This window comes from Hemiscyllium ocellatum, chromosome 26 (assembly GCF_020745735.1).
Source record: "Hemiscyllium ocellatum isolate sHemOce1 chromosome 26, sHemOce1.pat.X.cur, whole genome shotgun sequence".
NCBI lineage: Eukaryota > Metazoa > Chordata > Chondrichthyes > Orectolobiformes > Hemiscylliidae > Hemiscyllium > Hemiscyllium ocellatum.
The window spans coordinates 35,015,215-35,037,226 of record NC_083426.1 but is presented as its reverse complement, the minus strand read 5'-3'; the positions used below and the strand labels follow the sequence as shown (position 1 = coordinate 35,037,226).

Genomic DNA, 22,012 nt, shown 5'->3' with positions numbered 1-22,012 from the left:
TTTTGTCTTGATCCTTTCTTGAACAAGAGGGTTACAACAGCAATCTTCCAATCATCCGGGACCTTCCCTGACTCCAGTGACTTTTGAAAGATCTCAACCAATGCCTCCGCTATTTCCTCCGCCACCTCTCTCAGAACTCTAGGATGTATCCCATCAGGACTAGGAGATTTATCAATTTTAAGACCTTTTAGCTTTTCTAGCACTTTCTCTTTTGTAATGGCAACCATACTCAACTCAGCCCCCGACTCCCTTTAATTGTTGGGATATTACTCATGTCTTCCACTGTGAAAACTGATGCAAAGTACTTGTTAAGTTCTCCTGCAATTTCCTTATCTCCATCACTAGGCTTCCAGCATCAGTTTGAAGTGGCCCAATGTCTACTTTTGCCTGTTGTTTGTTTCTTATGCATTGAAAGAATCATTTGTAATATTACTGGCTAGCCTACCTTCGTATTTGATCCTCTCCTTACTTATTTCTCTTTTGTTATCCTCTGTTTGTTTTTGTAGCCTTCCCAATCTTCTAATTTCCAAGTGCTCTTGGCCACTTTATAGGATCTCTCTCCTTTTTTTTCTTTAATACATTTCCTGACTTCCTTTGTCAGCTATGGCTGTCTAATCCCTCCCCGGATAACCTTTCTTTTCTTTGGGGATGATCCTCTGTATGATGTCCTCAATTATATCCACAAACTCCTGCCAATTTTGCTCTGCTTCCAGTCTATTTTTCAGTTCCTCTCTCATGCCCTCATAATTACCTTTATTTAACTGTAACACCATTACATCCAATTTTGCCTTCTCTCTTTCAAACTGCAGACTGAACTCTACCATATTATAATCGATGCTTCCTAAGGGTTTCCGTACTTGAAGATCTTTTATAAAGTCTGGTTCATTACAAAGCACTAGGTCCAGAATAGCCTGCTCCCTTGTGGGCTCCATGACCAGCTGTTCCAAAAAGCCATCCTGTAAGCACTCCATGAATTCCCTTTCTTTGGATCCACAGGCAACATTATTTACCCAGTCCACCTGCATGTTGAAGTCTCCCATGATCACCGTGACCATGCCTTCTCTATTTCCCAGTACACGTTGCATCCCTGGTCCTGACCACTTTTAGGAGGTCTGTACACCACTCCAATTATGTGTTTTTTTTTTTTGCCTTTGTGGTTCCTCAATTCCACTCGCACAGACTCCACATCATCCGACACTGTCACTCAGTGCCATAGATTTAATATTGTTCTTAACTAACAAAGCAACCCCACCCCCTCTGCCTACCTCGCTGTCATTTTGATAAGTTGAAAATCCTTAGAGGTTTAACTGCCAGTCCTGACCCTCCCTGTAACCATGCCTGTGATGCCAACCATCATAATCATTCACTATGATTTGTGCCATCAGTTCTTCTGCTTTGTTACGAATGCTACGAGCATTCAGGTAAAATGCCTTAATGTTAACTTTATCATTAGAGATATTGGAAGTCATAAGATGTCCTAAGTTTTCCTTTTTTTTCCTTTCCCTTGAGTTTAGGTCCACCTGCACATATGCTATCCTGTTGCTTATCTTTCCATTCAACTCCATACTCCGTCCCTTTCACTTTCCCTCCCTTCTCTTCTCTTACCTGTGCCCCCCAACCCAGAAGTTTAAAGTCCTCCTGACCACCCTAGAGGTCTAGTAGAGGTGGACTGTACCTATTTGAGAGGAAGCTAGCAAGGACTGACTGAAAGCAGTGTGTCTTGAACGAGATAAAAATGTAATGCTTGGTCGAAACAAATTGTGTTGCATTTGGGGGAGGGGGGAAAAGCTTAAAATCAGTTTAAATTATGCCCTCAATACCACTTGAATATTATGTTTGGGATGATATAAACTAATGAAATGATGTGGTTTTTGGGGGTGGGGAGGGGGGTATAAATCCAGACATTTTGAAGTTGGGGGAGAATTAAGAGCAGCAAGCAACCGATCGCTAACAGTGACTCTCACTCTGAAAGATACAAGTCTACAGGAAACTTCTGCAGCAGAACACTAAAGTCTACCTAGAGGAATGTACAGAGCAAGTTCAACATCTGAATACTATACTGGGGTTTGGATTTTTTGTTTTTTGCTATAAACTAAGGGGGAATTTCAGACCAGTATTGTAGAGTGGGAGGTAACAGGTGGGTTTAAGGGAAAGGAGTTGTCATTAGTAGTTTGCATGGTCTCTGGTTAACTTAATCAAAATTTAACAATTTTATTCTTTAAACAGTGAATTCTGGGATATTGTTTGCCTCTGTGTGACAGAATACAATGTGAGGTGAGCTACTGTGTTGGCTTTAAATTGGCAGAGGGGTGTACCTACTTGTAACAGTATAACTATATAGACAAAACATTTGCTGATTAATGCAATGTCACTGGCATGAATGCAGAACTTTCTGGTGTGTTGGGGTTGGGAAGGAAAATTGGTGCCAAAATTTAAAGTATTCAAGTCCCAAAATTTGGCATTTGTTGCTGTTAGTTGGGGGATGGAGGATTCTGAGAAAGGGAAAGCCTTGATTCTCAAACCATGAGCTTGTTTTGGCTTCAACAGAAATGGGGAGTAAACTCACTCTTTAAAAAGAGGTTGGCACTTCATTAATTGTAAAAACAAAACTGTGCCCTGTTTTGTGTTCATTGTGTGACCTATAACTTGGGTATGTCCATGTGTCCAAAAATGTACCATTTCTTTGGAGCAGTTCTTGGTGCTCTGTATAGGCTGAAATTCACAATGACTTGTGTTCTTTGCTCATTCGAGTAGCTGGTGCTAGTAGGATAAGATGGTTTCAAAGATCCTCCTCTGGGAAATCTTGTGTTCTATAAGCTTAATGACTTTTTTAAATTTTAGGCTTCAGTGGTGAATACTACATAAAAATAAAACCTAAAGAGTCTACTTAGCCTGGAAATCTAACTTTGTACTTCACTTGTTTCAGGTTTTTATTGTATGAAGTCTGTTTTGAGGTGGGAACATGTATTATGATAACAGTTTATTTCACTGATTTGTAAACTGCTGCTCCTGGAGAAAATGGTGGATTATGTAAGTCTGGAACTCTGCCATTCAGAAATATTAGTGGCATACCATACTCTAATGCCATGTGCACAAACTTGATTTTGGATTTTTTGTGGTTAGGCATTTTGACTTCTCCCTAGTTGTCAGCTATGTTCCATGTACCAAGTGCTGAAAGACTCCATCTGTTCATAGTTCTTTTTGGTTGGTTTGTTTGCAGTGGCATGTAAGAAGAATCTCGACAGCACTACATTAACTGTGCATGCAGAAGAAATCTATTGTAAAAGCTGCTATGGAAAAAAGTATGGACCCAAAGGCTATGGTTACGGCCAGGGTGCCGGTACTCTGAGCATGGATACTGGAGCAAGTGTGGGATTAAAACCTGTGCAGTAAGTGAAATCTCGTTTCCATAAATTATCAGCTGATGCAGTCCATGTTTGTCATTCTTTGTTACCTTGCTATAGGCAAGGTATAGTCAAACCCCTGAACATATGATTCAGACAATACTGTGATTTCTTTATTTTTCTCTTGCCCCTGCCATCCCATCACTGTTGCCAACTTGTGACTACAAGTGTGTTACCATATGGTGTATCACTTATTTTCTCCCTGGCGGTGGTCCCATCTAGCCTGTGGCAAATTTTTAGTTTTGGCTATTAATTAATATATCAAACTGAAGTGAGCATGTTCATGTCGTCTTGTTAATTTTTTGAATTGTTTATAACCTCAATAGTCTTTTATTTTTTTTTTATTTTATAATTCCTTCCTCCTTTTTTGCCAAGCAAAAAGACATGTAGCTCAGTGGTTAACACAGCTGCCTCAGTGCCAGGGTGCTGGTTCGATTCCAGTATCTGGACTTCACACAGACACCAGAAGGATGTGTAGATTTCCTCTGGGTGCAAAGATGTATAGGTTAGGTGGATTAGCCATGGGGAGTGCAGGGTTACAAGGGTGGGGTGGCTCAAATGGCCTGCTCCTACACTGTAGGAATTCCGATTCTAATCCTGAACAGGGTCAGAAACCAGGTTGGGATTACTTCCTGCTCTTCAAACTCTACTGGAGAAAATAATTTGGGCTTTAATCCCAAAAGGAAGGTGACTGAAAATGGGAGTAGTGTCCTTGCAGATGCCAATTTTATGAAGTGCTTGGAGGGGCAGGCTGCACTAACATTAGGCTTGGTGCTCTGATACTTATTATCATTCTGTGTAAAAACCAATAATGGCCCTTTCCACCCCAGCATGTTTTTTCTCTCTATGCCACACAATTTCCCTCTTGCCAGTATTAAGTATGAGTGAGTAGACTCCAGACCAATGCTGAGATTAGTTAGTGAATTCCTCATTCTACCTTTGTTTTTATTTCCAGAAAACCTCTCCTTATTTTTCTCACCACCTTCAAAGCATTTGTATGCATTTTGAAGCTACTAAACAATGAACTGACTAGTACCTGGCTTTGATAATGTAGGCTGTGAAATCTGGAATGCAGCATTAATCCTTTGAAGATAAAACTCTGGCTGACTGCCGATGAACAAGATTTAAAGGGTAGTAGATTTAATTAGACACTTCTGATGCATTTGTCTGCTTTTTATGCATGTTTGTTCCAAATCTTTAACAAGCCCAAGGGGTAACTAGTGTTTAAGTGTTATCCCAGGACCAAATCCAAAATAGTGTACTACTGTCCCAAAAAAGTAGGCGGAGACCCATGTCTGTGTTTTGGATGCTCCTTCACTATCCCATTTTTTGGGTTTTGGGGGTGGCTAAACTCCAATATTTGCAATTATTTCCATGTATCATAACTATACAAAATAGTATCTATCCCATTTTTCCCCTACCCTAAGCTCTTGTGCTTTGCTTCCAATTTGAAGTAAAATGTTTAATATTTGAGTTGCAGATATTAATGGTATTCACTTTTTTAAAAAATTCTGATTCCATTCAGAGGGTAAATAAAGAAGTACATGCACTGTTTAATTAAAAAATAAAATCTCCAGCAGTTCTACTTTGTGTAGACTCTAGCCAATGAGTGCAGTACTGTACTTGTGAACTGACTAAAGTACAGGCCATTTGGCTCCTTGAATATATCCTGACCTTCAATAACAACATGGCTGATCTAATTATGACCAACTCCATAATCCTTTTTTTTTTACTCCTAATGGCCTCTGATTCCCTTACTATCCAGAATCTATTAAATGCTACCTTTAAATGGGACCTAGTTAGTTCCACTCTCTGGTGACTCTCTGTGTGGAGTTTGCATGTTCTCATCATGTTTGCATAGGTTTCCACTGGGTGCTCAAGTTTCCTTCCTCAGTCTGAGGATATGCAGGTTAGGTGGATTGGGCAATTCAGCATGCCCAGTTTCCAGGAATGTGTGGTTAGTTGTTAGCCATGGGTCATGCAGGGTTAAGGGATAAGGAAGAGAGTTGGGTCTCAGTGGGATGATATTCATAGGGGTGGTGCAGACCTGTTGCCAAATGGCCCTTTTCCACACTGGGGATTCCATGGAATCCTACTCTGTCCAAAGTCAAAACAGTCAAATCACCTATAAACACAAGCTGGTACCAATGCAAAGCAGTCCCAACCTTTATAAGGATACCAGTTTCAATAGCCTTTACTACAGAACAGTACAATCTCTAATCGTATTTGCTGTCTCACGTTGCCATACTTTCACTTGTAGTGACAGATTCTCATTTACGACTTGCTGAAGTCTTGTCTCTTTTTTTTCTATTTAATGACACTTTTTTTAATAATCCTATGAATTTGAGATTCAGAGTACTTGGATTCCCTCTCTGTTCTACACTGTTTCTCCATTAAACATTGCTTTTCTGTTCTTTCTGCCAAGTAGCACAGTTTCCATTCTCCTACAGTTTATACTTTATCTGCCAAACTTCTGCCCACTTGCTTGATCCATCTATAATCCCACTGCAGGCTCTGTCATCTTCAACTTGCTTTCTTATTTATCTTTCGTCACAGCAAATCCAGCATCCATGTAAATGACTGGAAGCCAGTACCATCAAGTTTGGCTCACTTGCCTCTGGGCTTATTGAATGCTGGCAATAAACAGCACACCCTGATTGGCTACTGTGTGACTTTGCTAGAAAGAAGTTGGCATGCTCGGATGCTGTGCTGATTTTTTTTAAGCGGGCCCAACACTGCATATCCAGAGTATGGATTGGCAACAGCCTGAGGTATCCTTTTTTTTAAAAAGATGGTTCCTTGTCTCTTTTCCTGTTTCTCTTTATCCCCCCCCCCCCCAACCCCCGAATGCCGTCAAATGACACCCCTCCACATCTCCATTTGAAAATCAAACTTTTGAATGCAGGATTGTGCATGTGATGTAGGATTCCTATTTGCATAGTGAATAGCCCTGAGATGGGTAGGTAAGCTGCTGTCTTCACTTGAAGAACCAGCTGAGCAATACATCTGGTCGGCTGTAAGTCTTGAGTATTGGAGGATGTGGGATATGCCCTTTACTCCACCTGCCCCAAACAGTATACCCTGCGCAAATTAGGAACTGCTAGTTGCTCATTTGTTCAAGTGATAAACAAGTGGCAGTTGAATACTGTCCCCTCCATTGAGCCCCCTACTTAAAAACTCAGAGGTTGAGCTCTCTAGTCATCTAACTGCTAGTGATTTTGATGCTAGCCTTGCAGCTAACTTATCTCCCCTCTTTATTTCTGGGAGAAATCTAGCAGTCTTCAAACTTTTTTTTTCAATTGCCAGCCATGACAATTGCTTAGTGTTAGCATTTGTGGAAAGTGAAATTTTCACATATTCAGTACGGCCTCTGTTTAAATATTAACCTCCTGCATGAAATGGAGTTATGATTTTGAAATTGAAAATATTCAAATGATACAAACTTTAGGTGGACAGGCAGGTAGTACTGAGGAAGTGGGGAGGCTGCAGAAGGATCTAGACAGTTTGGGAGAGTAGTCCAGGGAATGGCTGATGGAATTCCATGTGAACAAATGAGGTCTTGCACTCTGGAGGGAAAAAAAGAATGCAAGCATAGACTACTTTCTAAACAGTGAGAAAATTCATAAAGCCAAAGTACAAAGGGATCCGGGAGTGCTAGTTGAGGATTCTCTAAAGGTAAACGTGCAGATTGAGTCCGTGATTGATTAAGAAAGCAAATGCAATGTTGTCACTTATCTCAAGATGGTTGAAATATATGGTTGGCGCAGTGGTTAGCACTGCTGCCTCACAGCGCCTGAGACCTGGGTTCAATTCCCAACTTAGGCGACTGACTGACTGTGTGTGGAGTTTGCACATTCTCCCCATGTCAGCGTGGGTTTCCTCACACAGTCCAAAGATGTGCAGGTTAGGTGAATTGGCCATGCTAAATTGCCCGTAGTGTTAGGTAAAGGGGTAAATGTAGGAGGATGGGTTGCGCTTCGGTGGGTTGGTGTGGACTTGTTGGGCCGAAGGGCCTGTTTCCACACTACGTAATCTAATAAAAGCACCATTGTGCTACTGAGACTTTATAAAGCTCTGGTTCGGCCCCATTTGGAGTACTGTGTCCAGTTTTGGCCCCCGTACCTCAGGAAGGACATACTGGCACTGGAGCGTGTCCAGCGGAGATTCACATGATGATCCCTGGAATGACAGGTCTAACATACAAGGGAGGGCTGAGGATCCTGGGATTGTATTCATTGGAGTTTCTATTAAATCTCCCCTTAATCTTATAAACTTACAAGATAATACATGGCTTGGAAAGGGTGGACGCTAGGAAATTGTTTCCGTTAGGTGAGGAGACTAGGACCCGTGGACACAGCCTGAGAATTAGAGGGGGTAAACTCCAGAAGAGAAATGCGGAGCCATTTCCTCAGCCAGAGTGGTGGGCCTGTGGAATTCATTGCTGCAGAATGCAGTGGAGACCGGGACACTAAATGTCTTCAAGGCAGAGATTGGTAAATTCTTGATGTCACAAGGAATTAAGGGCTACGGGGAGAATGCTGGTAAGTGGAGTTGAAATGCCCATCAACCATGATTGAACGACGGAGTGGATTCTGGGCTAAATGGCCTTACTTCCACTCCTATGTCTTATGGTCTCCATTTGGGGGAGAAGATTATAGCAGGTTAAAAAGGCTACTTTGACATGACATTTCCTCAAGGGCAACTAGAGGTGGGCAGTAAATGCTTCCTTTGCAAGAGAAAAAATGTTACTTTTTTCTGTTTTGTAAAAATAAACCCTGCTAACTTGTGATTCAGTACCTTGGACCCCTCTTTCTTAGTACAGCCTATGATTCCTTTGTCCCACGATTGATTTTAAAAGCTGCACCAGTTCCCTACAAACTAAATTGTACTCCATATGGTCACTTCTGAGCTTTGTAATGCTGCTGTTTTACCTAATTAGTCTATTCAAAGCTTGATTTGGAGATGCTGGTGTTGTACACCCCAGTCCAAAGTTTAAAAATCACAACACCGCCAGGTTATAGTCCAACAGGTTTAATTGGAAGCACACTAGCTTTTGGAGCGCCGCTCCTTCATCAGATGGTTGACTGATGAAGGAGCGTCGCTCCGAAAGCTAGTGTGCTTCCAATTAAACCTGTTATGATTTCTAAATTTTTATTCAAAGCTTGGTGTGCTATAGGCACATTGTATAGTACTCCTGCATATTTCTTTTTAATTGGAATAAATCAGGATCATCATTTTTTCCTATTAGAACAATTCAGCCTTTAACAGGGATTAGGGCCATCTTGGCTCTCCTGTGTTGAGTCTGCTGTTGACATGATCAACACCAGATAGCTGAGTGGAGGATGGTATTGATATTTTAGTCGAGCAAGCAGAATAGTGGCAACATGATTTCAGTATTGAGTAGATTAAGTTTGAGATTTAAAAACCAAGCAAGAGAATGCAAAATAAAATGGGAGGGTACGGCGAGACCTTGGCATGCATGTCCATAGGTGCCTGAAGTTGTCAGGAGAAGAGGGTAAAGTGGTAAACAAAACAAATGGGATGTAAAATTTTTAAATCAAATGAGGTATTCACTGCAAATGTAAGGATCAATTTCCTGGAACAATATAAATACTGCTTAGGCCACAGCCTAGTCGTCATATAACCAAAAGGATATTGTCCTGACATTGCCAGGACAATACAAGAAAGTTTGGATGAGCAAGGGTTCTTAAGGTTGACGTGTGATTTAAGCAAGGTGGACAGAATGAATGATTCCTTTTGGATTATGTGGTAGGGAAGACCTTTTTTTTTTGCATGAGCAGGGAGGTCTCACTAGGGGGTCACTGATGGGATTGGAAGGACCATGAGAGAGTTTCTCACACAGTAGGTGATAGGTTTCTGGAATTAGCTGCCCAGCTTAGTGATTTGAAAGATGAAACCCTTGATTCCTTCAAAAAAAAGGCACTTGAACCTATAAATAAAGGATTATATGCTGTGAATTGGGATTAGATGTGATCAGCTGGCTCACTCAGACAAGATTGTTTGTTGTCTAACAGTTTTTTTTTCTATGGCTCAAAACAAAATCCAAATGGGGAAGTGAAAGAGTTTTCCATGTCTCCGTTTGGGTTTCATGATGGTTGACACAGTAACTTTTATAACAATATTCCTTGGCTTATTTTGAAGCTTTTTTTTAAAGCGGTTGAGTCTGAAAGCTGAACATGGGACCGCTTACAACTTTTACTGTGTGCTCAAGCTCTAATGCATCAGTTGAAATAAGTACAACAAATCAGAAGTAGCCAGGCAATTCTTGGTGTAGCCTGTTGACCCTCTTCATAAATCCAATGGGTCAATGAATGTTTACCCTGCTTTAGCTGTTAAAGTATGACCTACTCTCTAACTTGTCAATTTCATTTGGCCTTTACAGAGCTGCGACTCACTGCCCCACAACTAATGTCAATGAATCCAAATTTGCTCAGAAGTTTGGTGGTTCAGATAAGTGCCCTAGATGTGGACAGTCAGTTTATGCTGCTGAGAAAGTTATTGGAGCTGGCAAGGTAATGTTTTCTGGTAAATAACATTTTATTTTTACACCATACTAGCTTTGTAGTTGTGAATACAAGACCAAGATCTTTTTCTCTCTATTAATATCCAATACCATCCTTTGTGGCTTAAACAAGATAACATGGATGGGTATTTTTAGTCAATTTCTAAAAATTTCACCCTTTAATTGAGGCTGAAGGATGTTAATTGATGGAAAGCAGGTAATTGACAATGCGTCCTTATGCCACAAGACACCACCCTTACCACATCAAGATAATGTGCCCTTGCTATGGGCAGCACTTACATGCTGCTATTTAATTTGTTCTATCTTTTATTTTCCAGATAATTAAGTATCCAATGAAATTTCACTGTTAGGCTAAAACTACAACGTGAGGAAATCCTCAATCAGTGTAGGGACCTAATTAGCATTACTCTAAGGCTTAACATTAAAATGTGAATGTTTGTTTCCTCAGCACTGAAGGGCTGTTCTCAATTTTATCTTTGGATGAAATCTAGCAGAAACCACTTCATTGATTTTTGACTATTAGAATTCTTCAGTTAGGATTCCATGCACTAAAGTTTATTTCTAAGTGTCCAAGATCCAACACCTACAATAATATTAACTCTTAGTATTCTAAGAAACCCTCCTGGACTACATTTTATAGTATTGGTAACAAACTTTAATTTTTCTTTAGAGGCATTAGGACCAGCTTGAATAAATCCAAACAGCTAAGATAATTGAACCTATTTTGTCTATGACAACAGATTCACTTAGATTCAAACTCCTATTTTACTAGCGCTTGCATATTGGATCACACTTTCTTTTCTTGGTTTTTGTCTTAGCTTTTTTTTAAGAGGTTCTTTGCCCTTGAATCTTGATTCAATTTATCAAAGCTGGTCAATCTATTGATTTGAATAAAATGTATGCATGCAATACAGCTCTAAAGTTATAACAAGTTAACAGCAGTATGGAAATGCCCATAACACAAGCACATTGTGGCTGTATCTCTTAGCAGAACAAATTTCCACTGTTTGTAGACATTTATCTTTCTCAATTTGAAAACAAATGTCTTGCTTTAATTAACTTTATCACTTTTTAACATCCTGGCATTTGAGGCTGTTTTTTTTTGTCTGGCGTCTCTAGATGTTTGACTAGATGCCCATAGCTTCAAGGCTTCCTAAGTGTTCCTATACCTCTTTTGGCAAACACTTCACACCTGTTTAGAGTATTTAAATGATTAACTGTCAGTAAAACAGCAATAGTGCTAATACAACTTTTGTAGTCAAATGTTATTTTAAATTTATTTAATTGTTCTTTGCTTTTTTTTCTCACTGACTTTGTCTGTTTGTAGGCTTGGCACAAAAAGTGCTTCCGCTGTGCAAAATGTGGGAAGAGCCTGGAGTCTACAACACTGGCTGACAAAGATGGCGAGATTTATTGCAGAAGTTTGTTTTAATTTAATTGCTATCCACAAATATAAAACTGCATTTCTTGACTTTGTGGAATTAAATTTGATTTATTCTGGACATCAGTCCACTTCAGAGTTGGGTATTAATTAAAAGCTATAATTCCCACAATTGAAATTTCCAATTTCGCTAAGATGTTTTTACTACCCAAAAATATAAAGATTCTGACATTCCTGCCTGACCAATTTTAACATCTGTGTTGTGGAGTAACATGCTCAAATTGGACTTTATGTTCTTGTCCTGTTAAGTCCAAGTCAAGATCTTCAAAGTAAGGATCTCCATTTGATAATGCAAAAAGTACACGCAGTACTTAACCTGCAGTCTTAGGTTAGATTAGATTACTTAGTGTGGAAATAGGCCCTTCGGCCCAACAAGTCCACACCGACCCGCAACCCACCCGTACCTCTACATTTACCCCTTACCTAACACTACGGGCAATTTAGCACATCTTTGTGACTGGGAGGAAACCGGAGGAAACCCATGCAGTCACGGGGAGAACATGCAAACTCCACAGTCAGTCGCCCGAGGTGGGAATTGAACCCAGGTCTCTGGCGGTGTGAGGCAGCAGTGCTAACCACTGTGCCACCCACGAAGTAAGCCACAGTTACTTTGCTTAATATGCAGTTCATGTTCACTGGAACATTCTGATAGTGTTTTTTTTAAATGATTTTGTCAAGTTTGCTCAAGCAGTTTCTCCAACTAAAAACTAAAGATGTTTTGCTTTATTTTATTCACACTTTTTTTAAATCTGGATTACACAATATAAAATTAGATATTTAGTTCAGCATAAGGCTAGACGTAATTCAATCCATCTAATGCAGATGAGCATTTACTAGTTTTTTTTTTATTGGAGTCTTGGAATTTCTAAGCAGAATGCAAATCTACAAGTTTAAGTCTAAGTTGCTATGTAAGTGTACAGGGATGGCAAACAATCGAGGCAAATGGAATGTTGGCCTTCAAAATGAAGTGATTTGAGCACAAGAGCAATGATGTTTTGCTGAATTTAGAGCCTTGGTAAGACCACACCTGGAGTATAGTGTGCAATTTTTGGTGTTTTTATTTTTGGTCTTAAGATCTCTGGCTATGAAGAGTGCAACAAAAGTTTACCCACTTGATATCTGAGATGGTAGGACTGAGCTAAAAGAGACTGGATAAGTTAGAATTTATATTCCCTTTAGAAGGATAAAGGGGAAATCTCAAACCTATAAAACTCTTAACAGGACTAGACCAGGAAAATGCAGGAAGGATGCTGTAACTGACCAACTCACCCACTTTCTTGCATGCATCAGTCAGAATGGGAGTAAGCCATTTGGGATGGAGATGTGGAGGAACTACTTCTCAACAGAGTGGTGAGGCTGTAAAAATTGTCACAAAGCAAACGTGACTAAAGCACTAATCTTTTTAAGGATAAGATGGATATAGTTGTTTGGGGCAAAAGTGGGAACTGGGCACAGTTGAAAGATTGCCCATGAACTTGAAAAGCCTGCCCTACTGTTCAACATGCTAAATGGCCTACTCCTTCACCTATCTTCTGTTTTGTGTTCAAGTACCACTGAAAAATGATAGTAATTTTTTTAGTTTCTTAAATTTTTTTTTAATCCCACCACCATCCAATTTCAAAAGAATGACTTTAATCTATCAAGGTTCCACAGATGAATCAAGTGACCATTCCTCATGAATGAAGTTGGACAAAAATCTGGTGGTTGGTGGGGCTGGGCATACACTAGTCATACAACAAGGAAATCGACCCTTTGGTTCAAAGTAGTCCCACTTGCCTGTGTTTTAGCCCATATCCCTGAAAACCTTTCCTGTACCAGTCTAAATGTTGTAACCTACCTGCATCCACCATTTCCTCTGACAGTACATTCCACATGAACTATTTAAAATAAAAACTTGCCCCTTCATCCTTTTTTTTTTAAAAAAAAGTCTTTTCCCCCTTTTCCTTTTTTCAAATGTGACCTGGTCTTGAAGTTTCCCCCGCCTTTTTTAGGAAAAGAGACCTGCCATTCATCTTACCAATGCCCCTCATGATTTTGTTAACCTCTAAGGTCATCCCTCCCCCTTCTACACTTCAGTTGGGGGAGTCCAGGCCTCTCCTTAACTCAAACCCTCATTCCCAGTAAAATCCTAGTAAATCTTCCCTGAGCCCAGTCTGGGAGACAGTGAGGACTGGAGATCAGAAGAGTGTTATGCTGGAAAAGCACCGCAGGTCAGGCAGCATCTGAGGAACAGGAGAGTCAGCATTTCCTGCTCCTTGGATGCTGCCTGATGTATTGTGCTTTGAGTACTACACTCTGAATCCAGTCTAGCTCTATATCCTTTCAATAACTGGGTGACCAGAACTCTGCACAGTACTCCAAAAGGAACTTCACCAACGTTTTGTACAACATCAACATAATGCCCCAACTCCTATACTGAGCATTTAGCAGACTTGCCTTCACTGCTGCCTTAACCAGTGTCTACATGCAACACAAATTTTAAAGAATAATGTACCCAAAACCCTAGGTGTCTGTTCAATTTATGCTACCCAGGGCGTACTATTAACCATGTAAATCCTTAATGTCTTAACCGCTTTTATTTGCTTCACTGGCCTCCTTTATTGGGCAGATTTTCAACCATTTATGAAAAGTATGCCACTTCCCAACCCCCAAAATTTGACTGCAGTCTTTGTTACTTCACCACTGAGTATTTTATTTTCTTAGTTTTTGCATGTTCTACTTCATTTTAAATGATGATTTGACAACTTTTATGGAGTTCTTAATTTGTATATTTTTTTTCATAGGTTGTTATGGCAAACACTTTGGACCCAAAGGATGTGGCTATGGCCAAGGAGCTGGAGCACTTGCCAACACCCAGTGAAGTATGGTGAAAAGTCTGATCCAGAAGCAAGCAGCACTTAATATCTGTGTAAACCATAGCTACAATATATGTGCTGAATTTTGATGTTTCCTTTACAGTAGATCATGTAAACCACTATTATAAACTGCACATTTTTCTAGAATTTCTATATTGCTTGCCACAAACTGTTTAATGTCTGTATTAACATCACAATGATTACCCTAAATCCAATGACTAGCATTTTTAAGAACAAAGTGGAAATAAAGGCTAATCTAATGTTAATCCAGAAACTTTAGTGCATTGAATTCAAGAGTGAACATTAGATACATGGGCATTGGATTTAGATTTTGACTATTAACTTTTGCCTTCTAAGTTTTTTTTTGCTGAGCACCATTTCACAATCAAAATATAGACAAAACCTTTCAAATTGTCTTTTTACTTCATGTTTTGACTTGTCACTGTCACTTTATTGTTATAGTAGTGTAGGTAAATCTTCTAGAAAACTTGTAATTCTCCCTTTTTATTTTGAGGCTAGCTCGGATCAACTCCAGGTTAATCTGATTTTTTTTAATATAACTGGTAGTTTGTACAAGTGAAGAAGGTTCCTCACCAAATGGAGGGGGGTTTTCATGGCTGTGGGAAGTTAAAATAACTGAAATTGGCATTAGGGCCCTCTTCTGGTTTGCTGAGAAGAGGGATTGAAGATTTGAGTGAAGAACCCATCTAATTTGACTGGTGGGTTGTGAACTATAAAAATTTTTTAAAAACTTCTGTAATTTTGAGCTAGCAGACCTGTTTTTTTCCAACCAGTCATGAATTTGTGAGCATCTTTGTTCTCCTGCTTTCCCCCCACCCCTGTCCCCATCCCTGTGGTCACCCTTGGGCACAATGGGAAGAGCATCTTGATTTGAAACTGGAAAGGTTTCCATTTTTGAAGTTGCAATGAGTGACTAGTTTGATCTGGGCAATAGGCATGAATAAATATTGACTACTGGAATGAGGGGAGTTGTGAAGAGTTGGCCTGAAATATACTATGCAGGAAAATGTGGACATTTTCTATATGGGATTAGCTCCTAAACACTACATGACTTTTTACCAACCTTCAATCTACTTATCAGTATTAGTCTTTTTTTCCCCAAATAGTGACAATGCATAAAATAAGTAACTGAGTGCTGAGTTTACTTGAAACTTCCACAAAATCCACTTGCTTAGTATTGTGCATAACTAGTGACTATTGTACAATTTGCCCCACTGCTCTTAGCTGGTAGTTTAATGATATTTTTTTAAAAACACTGATACTATCACTAATGAGTGAACCAGTGCATAGCTGCAAGTGTTTTCCAAAGAATCTTTTTAAAATCTAAGATACATTTGGTTAAATTCCTTTTATTTCCCCTTCAAGGAAACAGGTTATAAATCTAGTTCCACACAAATAGAATCATAGTATTCTTATTCATGCAAACTTTTAGCTGTATTGTAAATTAAACCTCAATTGTATCTTATTTCCTGCAGCAATAATAGAAAAATGGGTGGACAGTATATTTTTTTAATCCCTGGAAGAAACTAATTTTGATCAGTAATTTGGTATACTTCCGTTGCTTGGTTGTTTAATTTGTTTTTTTCACATGCATAAAAGCAGTGGGTTTTCAAGTCTCTTGAGGCTTGAGCCAACTGGATCCCTCCCATAGCAAAGAAAATCTTTGGTTTATTTATGTCATGGTATTTTCAGTATATGTAACTAAAACTCAAAGGACCAACATTTTCAAAGCTTTTAGTGTCAAGTTAAATTCACAGGATGAGAAAGACTTTGTGCAGTATTGTGCTTTCATCCAGAAAGGAGTTGACTAAAACTTGGCAAATGAGAGCATGTTAGTTAAAAGTAATACATGGTGAACTGGGTAAAGGTGTTTTAAACACCTGATTCTAGTATTAAGAATTACTACCTATGAATTAAATTATTTGTCCATTGCTGTACCATGTTGGGTTATATTCTAAACTATTGAAGGAGCTCAGCAGTAAGTTTTTATGTAAATATCATCATCTCCCAATTCAATCCCTAGCATCCCAATTTTTATTTTCAAAGTTTGATGTTTAGGATTTGCTGTGCATCTGAATATGCATACATTCATGAAGAGCACTTGACTGCTGCTGAGCCACTTCAATGTGGGATCATGTCCTTGTCATGAACTCTAACATTCATGAATGACATTACCTACACTTTGTACTCTAATCAATTTTTTAGTGGTTCATCCTGGGTGGTAATCTGGCAATCTTGCACAATTTCGATTGCATTAACAATATAAATGGATGGGGGCCATCCTGTCAGTTTTCTGATCTACCCCAGTTGAGCTTCTGCCCAATTATTTAATACATTATTTTCACCAGTGCCAAGGGTTTTAGTAATCTAATTCCAATGTCAATTAACCATATTAAAGATGTTGCCTTTAAACAGGAATTGTTCTTTAAAGTATTGGTGTCCTGTATTTACTATTATGTGCTTATGTAACCAATTGTAAGTGACTTGCAGTCTGTTAACTAACAAACTGTTAACTAACCTTCACTGACTTTTTACGATCTTCCAAATTAAGTATTAAATAAATGCTACTTTTTGCCTGGTGATTTGGTAATTCAAAGCAAAGTTGTATGTCTCAATTCTTTTCCATGACCTCAAAAGAAAGGATGGGCAACCAGATCCATCTTCCTTTGAAGTACCACCACTTTGCTACATTCAACAGCGAGAGCATTGGTGTACTCTGGGTACTGATTTAGCAATAGTGGTCTGATGCAGACCATCCCCATGAGCAGGCTAATCAGCTTGTGGTTGCTGCTGTTCTGAACATATCATCATTTTTTTTTCTGGATGTCCTAATAGGCCAATGATTTTTTTTTTCTTTTGCCTGCTATATATTTTGGACTATTCTCTCAATTAGAGCTTGCTTGACCTGTGGGCCTCCCCTGCACCCTAGCTCTGTCTGATGCACATTAGTTGTAAATTTTTTTTTCCCTCTGTTTAGTAAGTATATGAGTATTTTCTTACTGAATATTATTTGATACCAAAAACTGTACACTCAAACTGTACTCTCTCTCTCCCAAATCAATTGAAAGATATGGATCCTGACAAATTTCTCTCCTTTAAGTTATGGAGAGAGGGTAAAAGACTTTAGAAAGCAATGAGCTAGAGGATTTTTAAAATTGTGCAGTCCTGCATCCGCCAAGTTCTCTTCTACCCAGCAATCTGCAAGCTCCATGTGGGTGGTACAATTATAATGGCTACTGTTTTATAGGAAAGTTTGATTCTTGAAGTAGAAAACTAATGCTGGTGCAAATCTGGGGAGAAATAATTAATTGTCATGTACAAAGTGCTGAGATTCCATCGGTTAAAAGGCATCTAACTAATGGGTGAATTGTTCAGCAGGCAGCTGATCTAATTATTGCCAGTTGTTACCATTTTGAAGATTATTTTCCAGCCTCTAGTTTTAAACCCTTTTTGTACTGATTTTAGCTTTAACTATTTTAAATACAACTGCAGCATCATTAAATAGAACTGTTTCTCTCTGCATAAAACAGAAAATTAAGTGAATATAAACTTTTTTTTGCATCACTATTGACATCCTTTCAGGTAATTGCTGCATAAAAGGAATCCCCAAGTTGTTGTCTGTTAGGTATAAGGATACTGTCATTTATCCTATTTTGCCTGTTTTCTGCCTGCTATCACTTGATTTTTATAGCTAATTTGGACTGTGCTACCTTTAGTAAAGGCAAACTATTGAAATGTTTGCAGTTCAAACTTTCACCACTTTTTTTTTTAGTCAACATTTACAGAACTAAGATGATCTCCAAACAGATCCAGTCTGAATTCTAAAGTTAGATCCACTCTCTTCTTGTGTATTAAAAAGCTTAACTACATAAGATGTTAATAATCATGTGCTTTGGCCACTTAGTTAAAAGAAATAAGTTTCCCAAAATGACTTCCTGTTCAGCTCAGTTAAGTTTCATAACAGGAAATTAGTAACCAAGAGACTTCTGTTAAGGTCATTATCATCAGGAATTCTTGTAATGAAACATCATTCAAATATGACAGTCACGATGATCATGTGTAAATTCAATGTCTCCAAGAGTGTTTGCAATATCTTTTTTTTTTAAACTGTTAATGAGAATGGGTAGAAACCGACTTGTTCAAAAAAAATTGTCATAGTGCTAACAATGAAATAGCTGCATTAGTTACTGAACTGGTGACAAATGTAATTTATAATACAATGAAATTTGGAAATACTTTTTGTAGCAGCTGTTCCTTGTGTTTTAATATGCACTGGAGTGGATTTTGCATTTTACTTGCCAATTTGGGCAAACAAAAGTGATCTTTCTGTGAAGAAATAGAAAACTTTTTTCCAAATGCACAGTATTAAATAATTTAAACAAGCAGCAGCCGTGGATTAAATGCAGCAGAAACCCTTTTTTTTATATTTTCCTGTAAAATGTAAAGCATATTGATGTCCCAGCTTTAAATTCATTAGTCTGCTAAATATTTCAATTTGAGTGGTCTTCCTTTTTAGGTGATTCACACTGCTAACTTATCCCAAGGATCAAGGAGGTTTGATAGGAGTATTGTCCAAAGATAAGAGGCTGAATCAAACTTAATTTGAAGGATGATCTAATAAGATGGTGAAGGGGCTTGACAGGATGGCTATGGTGATGTAATTTCTCTTAAGGGGGATTTTATACCAAAACTGCACTCTTAAATTAATCATTTTGTACTGAAAGGGAGATACTTATTTTCTAAAGAGTTGTGAATTTTTGGAAATCACCTCCAGAATTTTGAAGATTACAGTAATTTGAATATTTTAAGTTTTTTTTATCTCATAGGGAACAGGTGGGAGAATTAATCTGGAGTCCCAGATTAGCCATGATTGCATGGAATGGTGGAGTAGGCTTGTAGAGCTGTATGGTCTTTTCCTGCTCCATTTTTTTATTCTGATTATAAATGTCTCCCTGTCTCGATGCACCTGTGCGCATGCGCGCGCGCGCACACAACTTCCTCCTGAGCCGATCAGTTCTGAATGTTTGACTGACTTCAGAATAGCGGTGAAGGTCATGGAGATGTTTAGCATGGAACAGCTCCTTCAGTCCTACTTGTCCATGCTGACCAGATATACTAAATTAATCTAATCTAGTTCTGTGTACCAACATTTGGCCCATATTCCCCCTCAACCCTTTCTATTCATGTACCTGTCCCGATGCCTTTTAAATGTTGCAATTGTACCAGTCTCCACTACTTTCTCGGGCAGCTCATACCATACATGTTACATCTTATAGCAGAAAGTGAGGATTACAGATCAGAGTCCAAGTGTGGAGCTGGAAAGGTACAGCAGGTCAGGCAGCATCAGAGGAACAAGAGAATCACCTAAAACATCAATTCTCCCACTTGAATACATTCTGACCTGCTGTGCCTTTCCAGTGCCACACTCTTTGACTCACTACCCTCTGTGTGGAAAAAGGTGTCCCTTGGGTCCCTTTTGAATCTTTCCCCTTAAACATATATCATCTAGTTTTCTCAAGGGCAAGAAAAAATCTTGGTTATTCACTCTATCTGTGCCCCTTATGATTTCATAAACTTCTATAAAGTCACCCCTCCGCCTCTGATGCTTCAGGGAAACCAGCCCCAACCTATTCCGCCTCACCCTGTAGCTCCAAATCTCCAAACCTGGCAACATCTTTGTAAATCTTTTCTGAACCCTTTCAAGTTGCACAACATTCTTCTGATAGGAGGGAGATCAGAATTGCATACAGTATGCTAAAAGTGGCCTAACCAAAGTCCTATATAGCTCCACTATGAGCTCCCAGTTCTTACACTTAATGCACTGACTAAATAAAAGCAAGTGTACCAAACACCACCACCATTACCGTATCTACTTGTGACTCCGTTTTCAAGGACTCGTGCATCTGCACTTGAAAGTCTCTCTATTTGGCAAATGTGTGCAAACACATGCTTTCTCTGCTGTTGTTTAACCTTCAAGCTGCTGGGGCATGGATATGTGTGTTGTTACTGCTGCTGCTGTTAACTGTGGTGTCCCAGACCTCCAATCACTGCCATGCTACAGGGGCCATGACTGTGTGGATGACTGGGAGACAGTGGCAAGAGAATGGAACTTGTGGACACCAAAGAGCTGGATTTCTTCACAATCCTGCTGCTCTTCCAGTCACTTTGCATTCAAGTGACAAAATAAAGGCTTCTCCTTTCCACCACTGGCATTAAATCAGCAGTGGGCCAATAATCAGTGGTGCTCCAGAACATAATTACTAGAAAGCCAAGGAGGTGGAGGAAGAACCGATGGAATAGGGAGGAAGGCTGCAACCTGGATAGCCCCTTTCTGTTCCCGTATGCTTCCCCCACCATTGTGGGCTCCGTGACCTTCCCCCATGGAGTGGCACACTTCCCAACCTGGCAGCAGTGGCCATAAGTTCATAAGTTATAGGAACAGAATTAGGCCATTAAGCCCATTGAGTCTGCTCTGCCATTCAATCATCTCTTTAGCCTTGTGATCCTCATGCTTTAGAATCTTATTTTTCATGCAATTGAACTAATTTTTGCATTCTCAGTAAACAATACCAATTACAGCTAGTTGCTTTCTTGCACAAGATGGGGAGCTTAGATTTATTCATGTCCAAAACTTGTGTCTCTGTCTACTCTGGCAGGTTGCTAGGAACTGGTGGTGGTGGATGATAATTGGGTGTAGTTAAGCTGGCTGATGATGGTGACTGGGTGACTTTTAGAAACTAGCAGTTAATATTAACATTCTAGTAACTGAATTCAGGTGGCTGCTTGGAGGAAGGATGGAGAACTTACAGCAAACTGAGGGAAGTGGAATGTAATTGTATGATCCTTAAGACATTGAATAATTATTACAACTGACTAAAACACTTTGAATATCTTTTAGTGAATGTAACTAATTCTATTACGTGTGATGGATCATAATGAAAAACAGTGTTTCACGTGACCAAACTGGCAACTTGTTTTCTGGCAGGCTGATATTTGGTGGTTAATGGTGGTTTGCTGCCAATAATAACTAGATTGCTCTGGCAAGTAGATTTATAGGTTGGCTAAATTTATGGACATGTGTAGCTTAGGTTATAGACTGAATTAACAAGGGAATATGCTTTCCTCATAACTGAAACACACTGGGTGGAGAATGAAGTACAGTTCCCACCACTTCTGGAACTTTCCGCTGCAAGTGGTAGGGATTTGTAGTACATCCATCCATACATGGGCAGACACATTGCAATACTATGCAAATAATAGGAATATTTTCCATGATTCACGTCATTGCAATGCTGGTGCCAGTAATTCCTATTTGTCCCTGAGCTCTGGTAATGTGGGAGTGGAATAGGTGTAAGATATTTAGATTTGTTCTAAGGGCATACCCAATCAATTGTGGGACAAATTCATTGTCAATGCTTAAGGCAAACTTTTAAACAAAAAGAAAGATCGTACTCAGTCCAAAGTGTAACAGGTAAGGGTGCAGTCAACTTCTGTTAGAATCCAGCTAGGATTGTAGTAAAGGCTGACAGCCAACTAAAACATGCAAGAACTCTAATCCTGGAAAGCTGACTGGGATCATGTGTGCATCATCAGGAAAATGAAATACTCAGTATGATTAAGATGTTTTACATGTTACAGGCCTTAAAAAGAAACCTACTTCCTGTAAATTCTGTAAATTAAATCTTTCTGTTTCTGATTTCATTTTCTTCAAAACATCATCTATAGAGGATCTGAGGCAACCAGCAAA

The 22,012-nt window shown here is 39.2% G+C and overlaps 1 protein-coding gene across 2 annotated transcripts in view; it reads left to right on the top strand.

Moving 5' to 3' along the window:
* The window catches only part of csrp1a (cysteine and glycine-rich protein 1a), a 33,386-nt gene extending 16,539 nt beyond the window's left edge, over positions 1 to 16,847 (top strand). The window contains exons 3-6 of one of the 2 annotated variants that reach the window (XM_060845492.1): positions 3,221 to 3,389; positions 9,808 to 9,937; positions 11,276 to 11,369; positions 14,173 to 16,847. In XM_060845492.1, the coding sequence (XP_060701475.1) occupies positions 3,221 to 3,389; positions 9,808 to 9,937; positions 11,276 to 11,369; positions 14,173 to 14,249 (470 nt within the window). In that variant the 3' untranslated portion in view covers positions 14,250 to 16,847. Of the gene's footprint in view, positions 1 to 3,220; positions 3,390 to 9,807; positions 9,951 to 11,275; positions 11,370 to 14,172 lie in introns of both variants that reach the window. The other variant, XM_060845493.1, reaches the window with a different exon arrangement.
* The last annotated feature ends 5,165 nt before the right edge of the window (positions 16,848 to 22,012 follow it).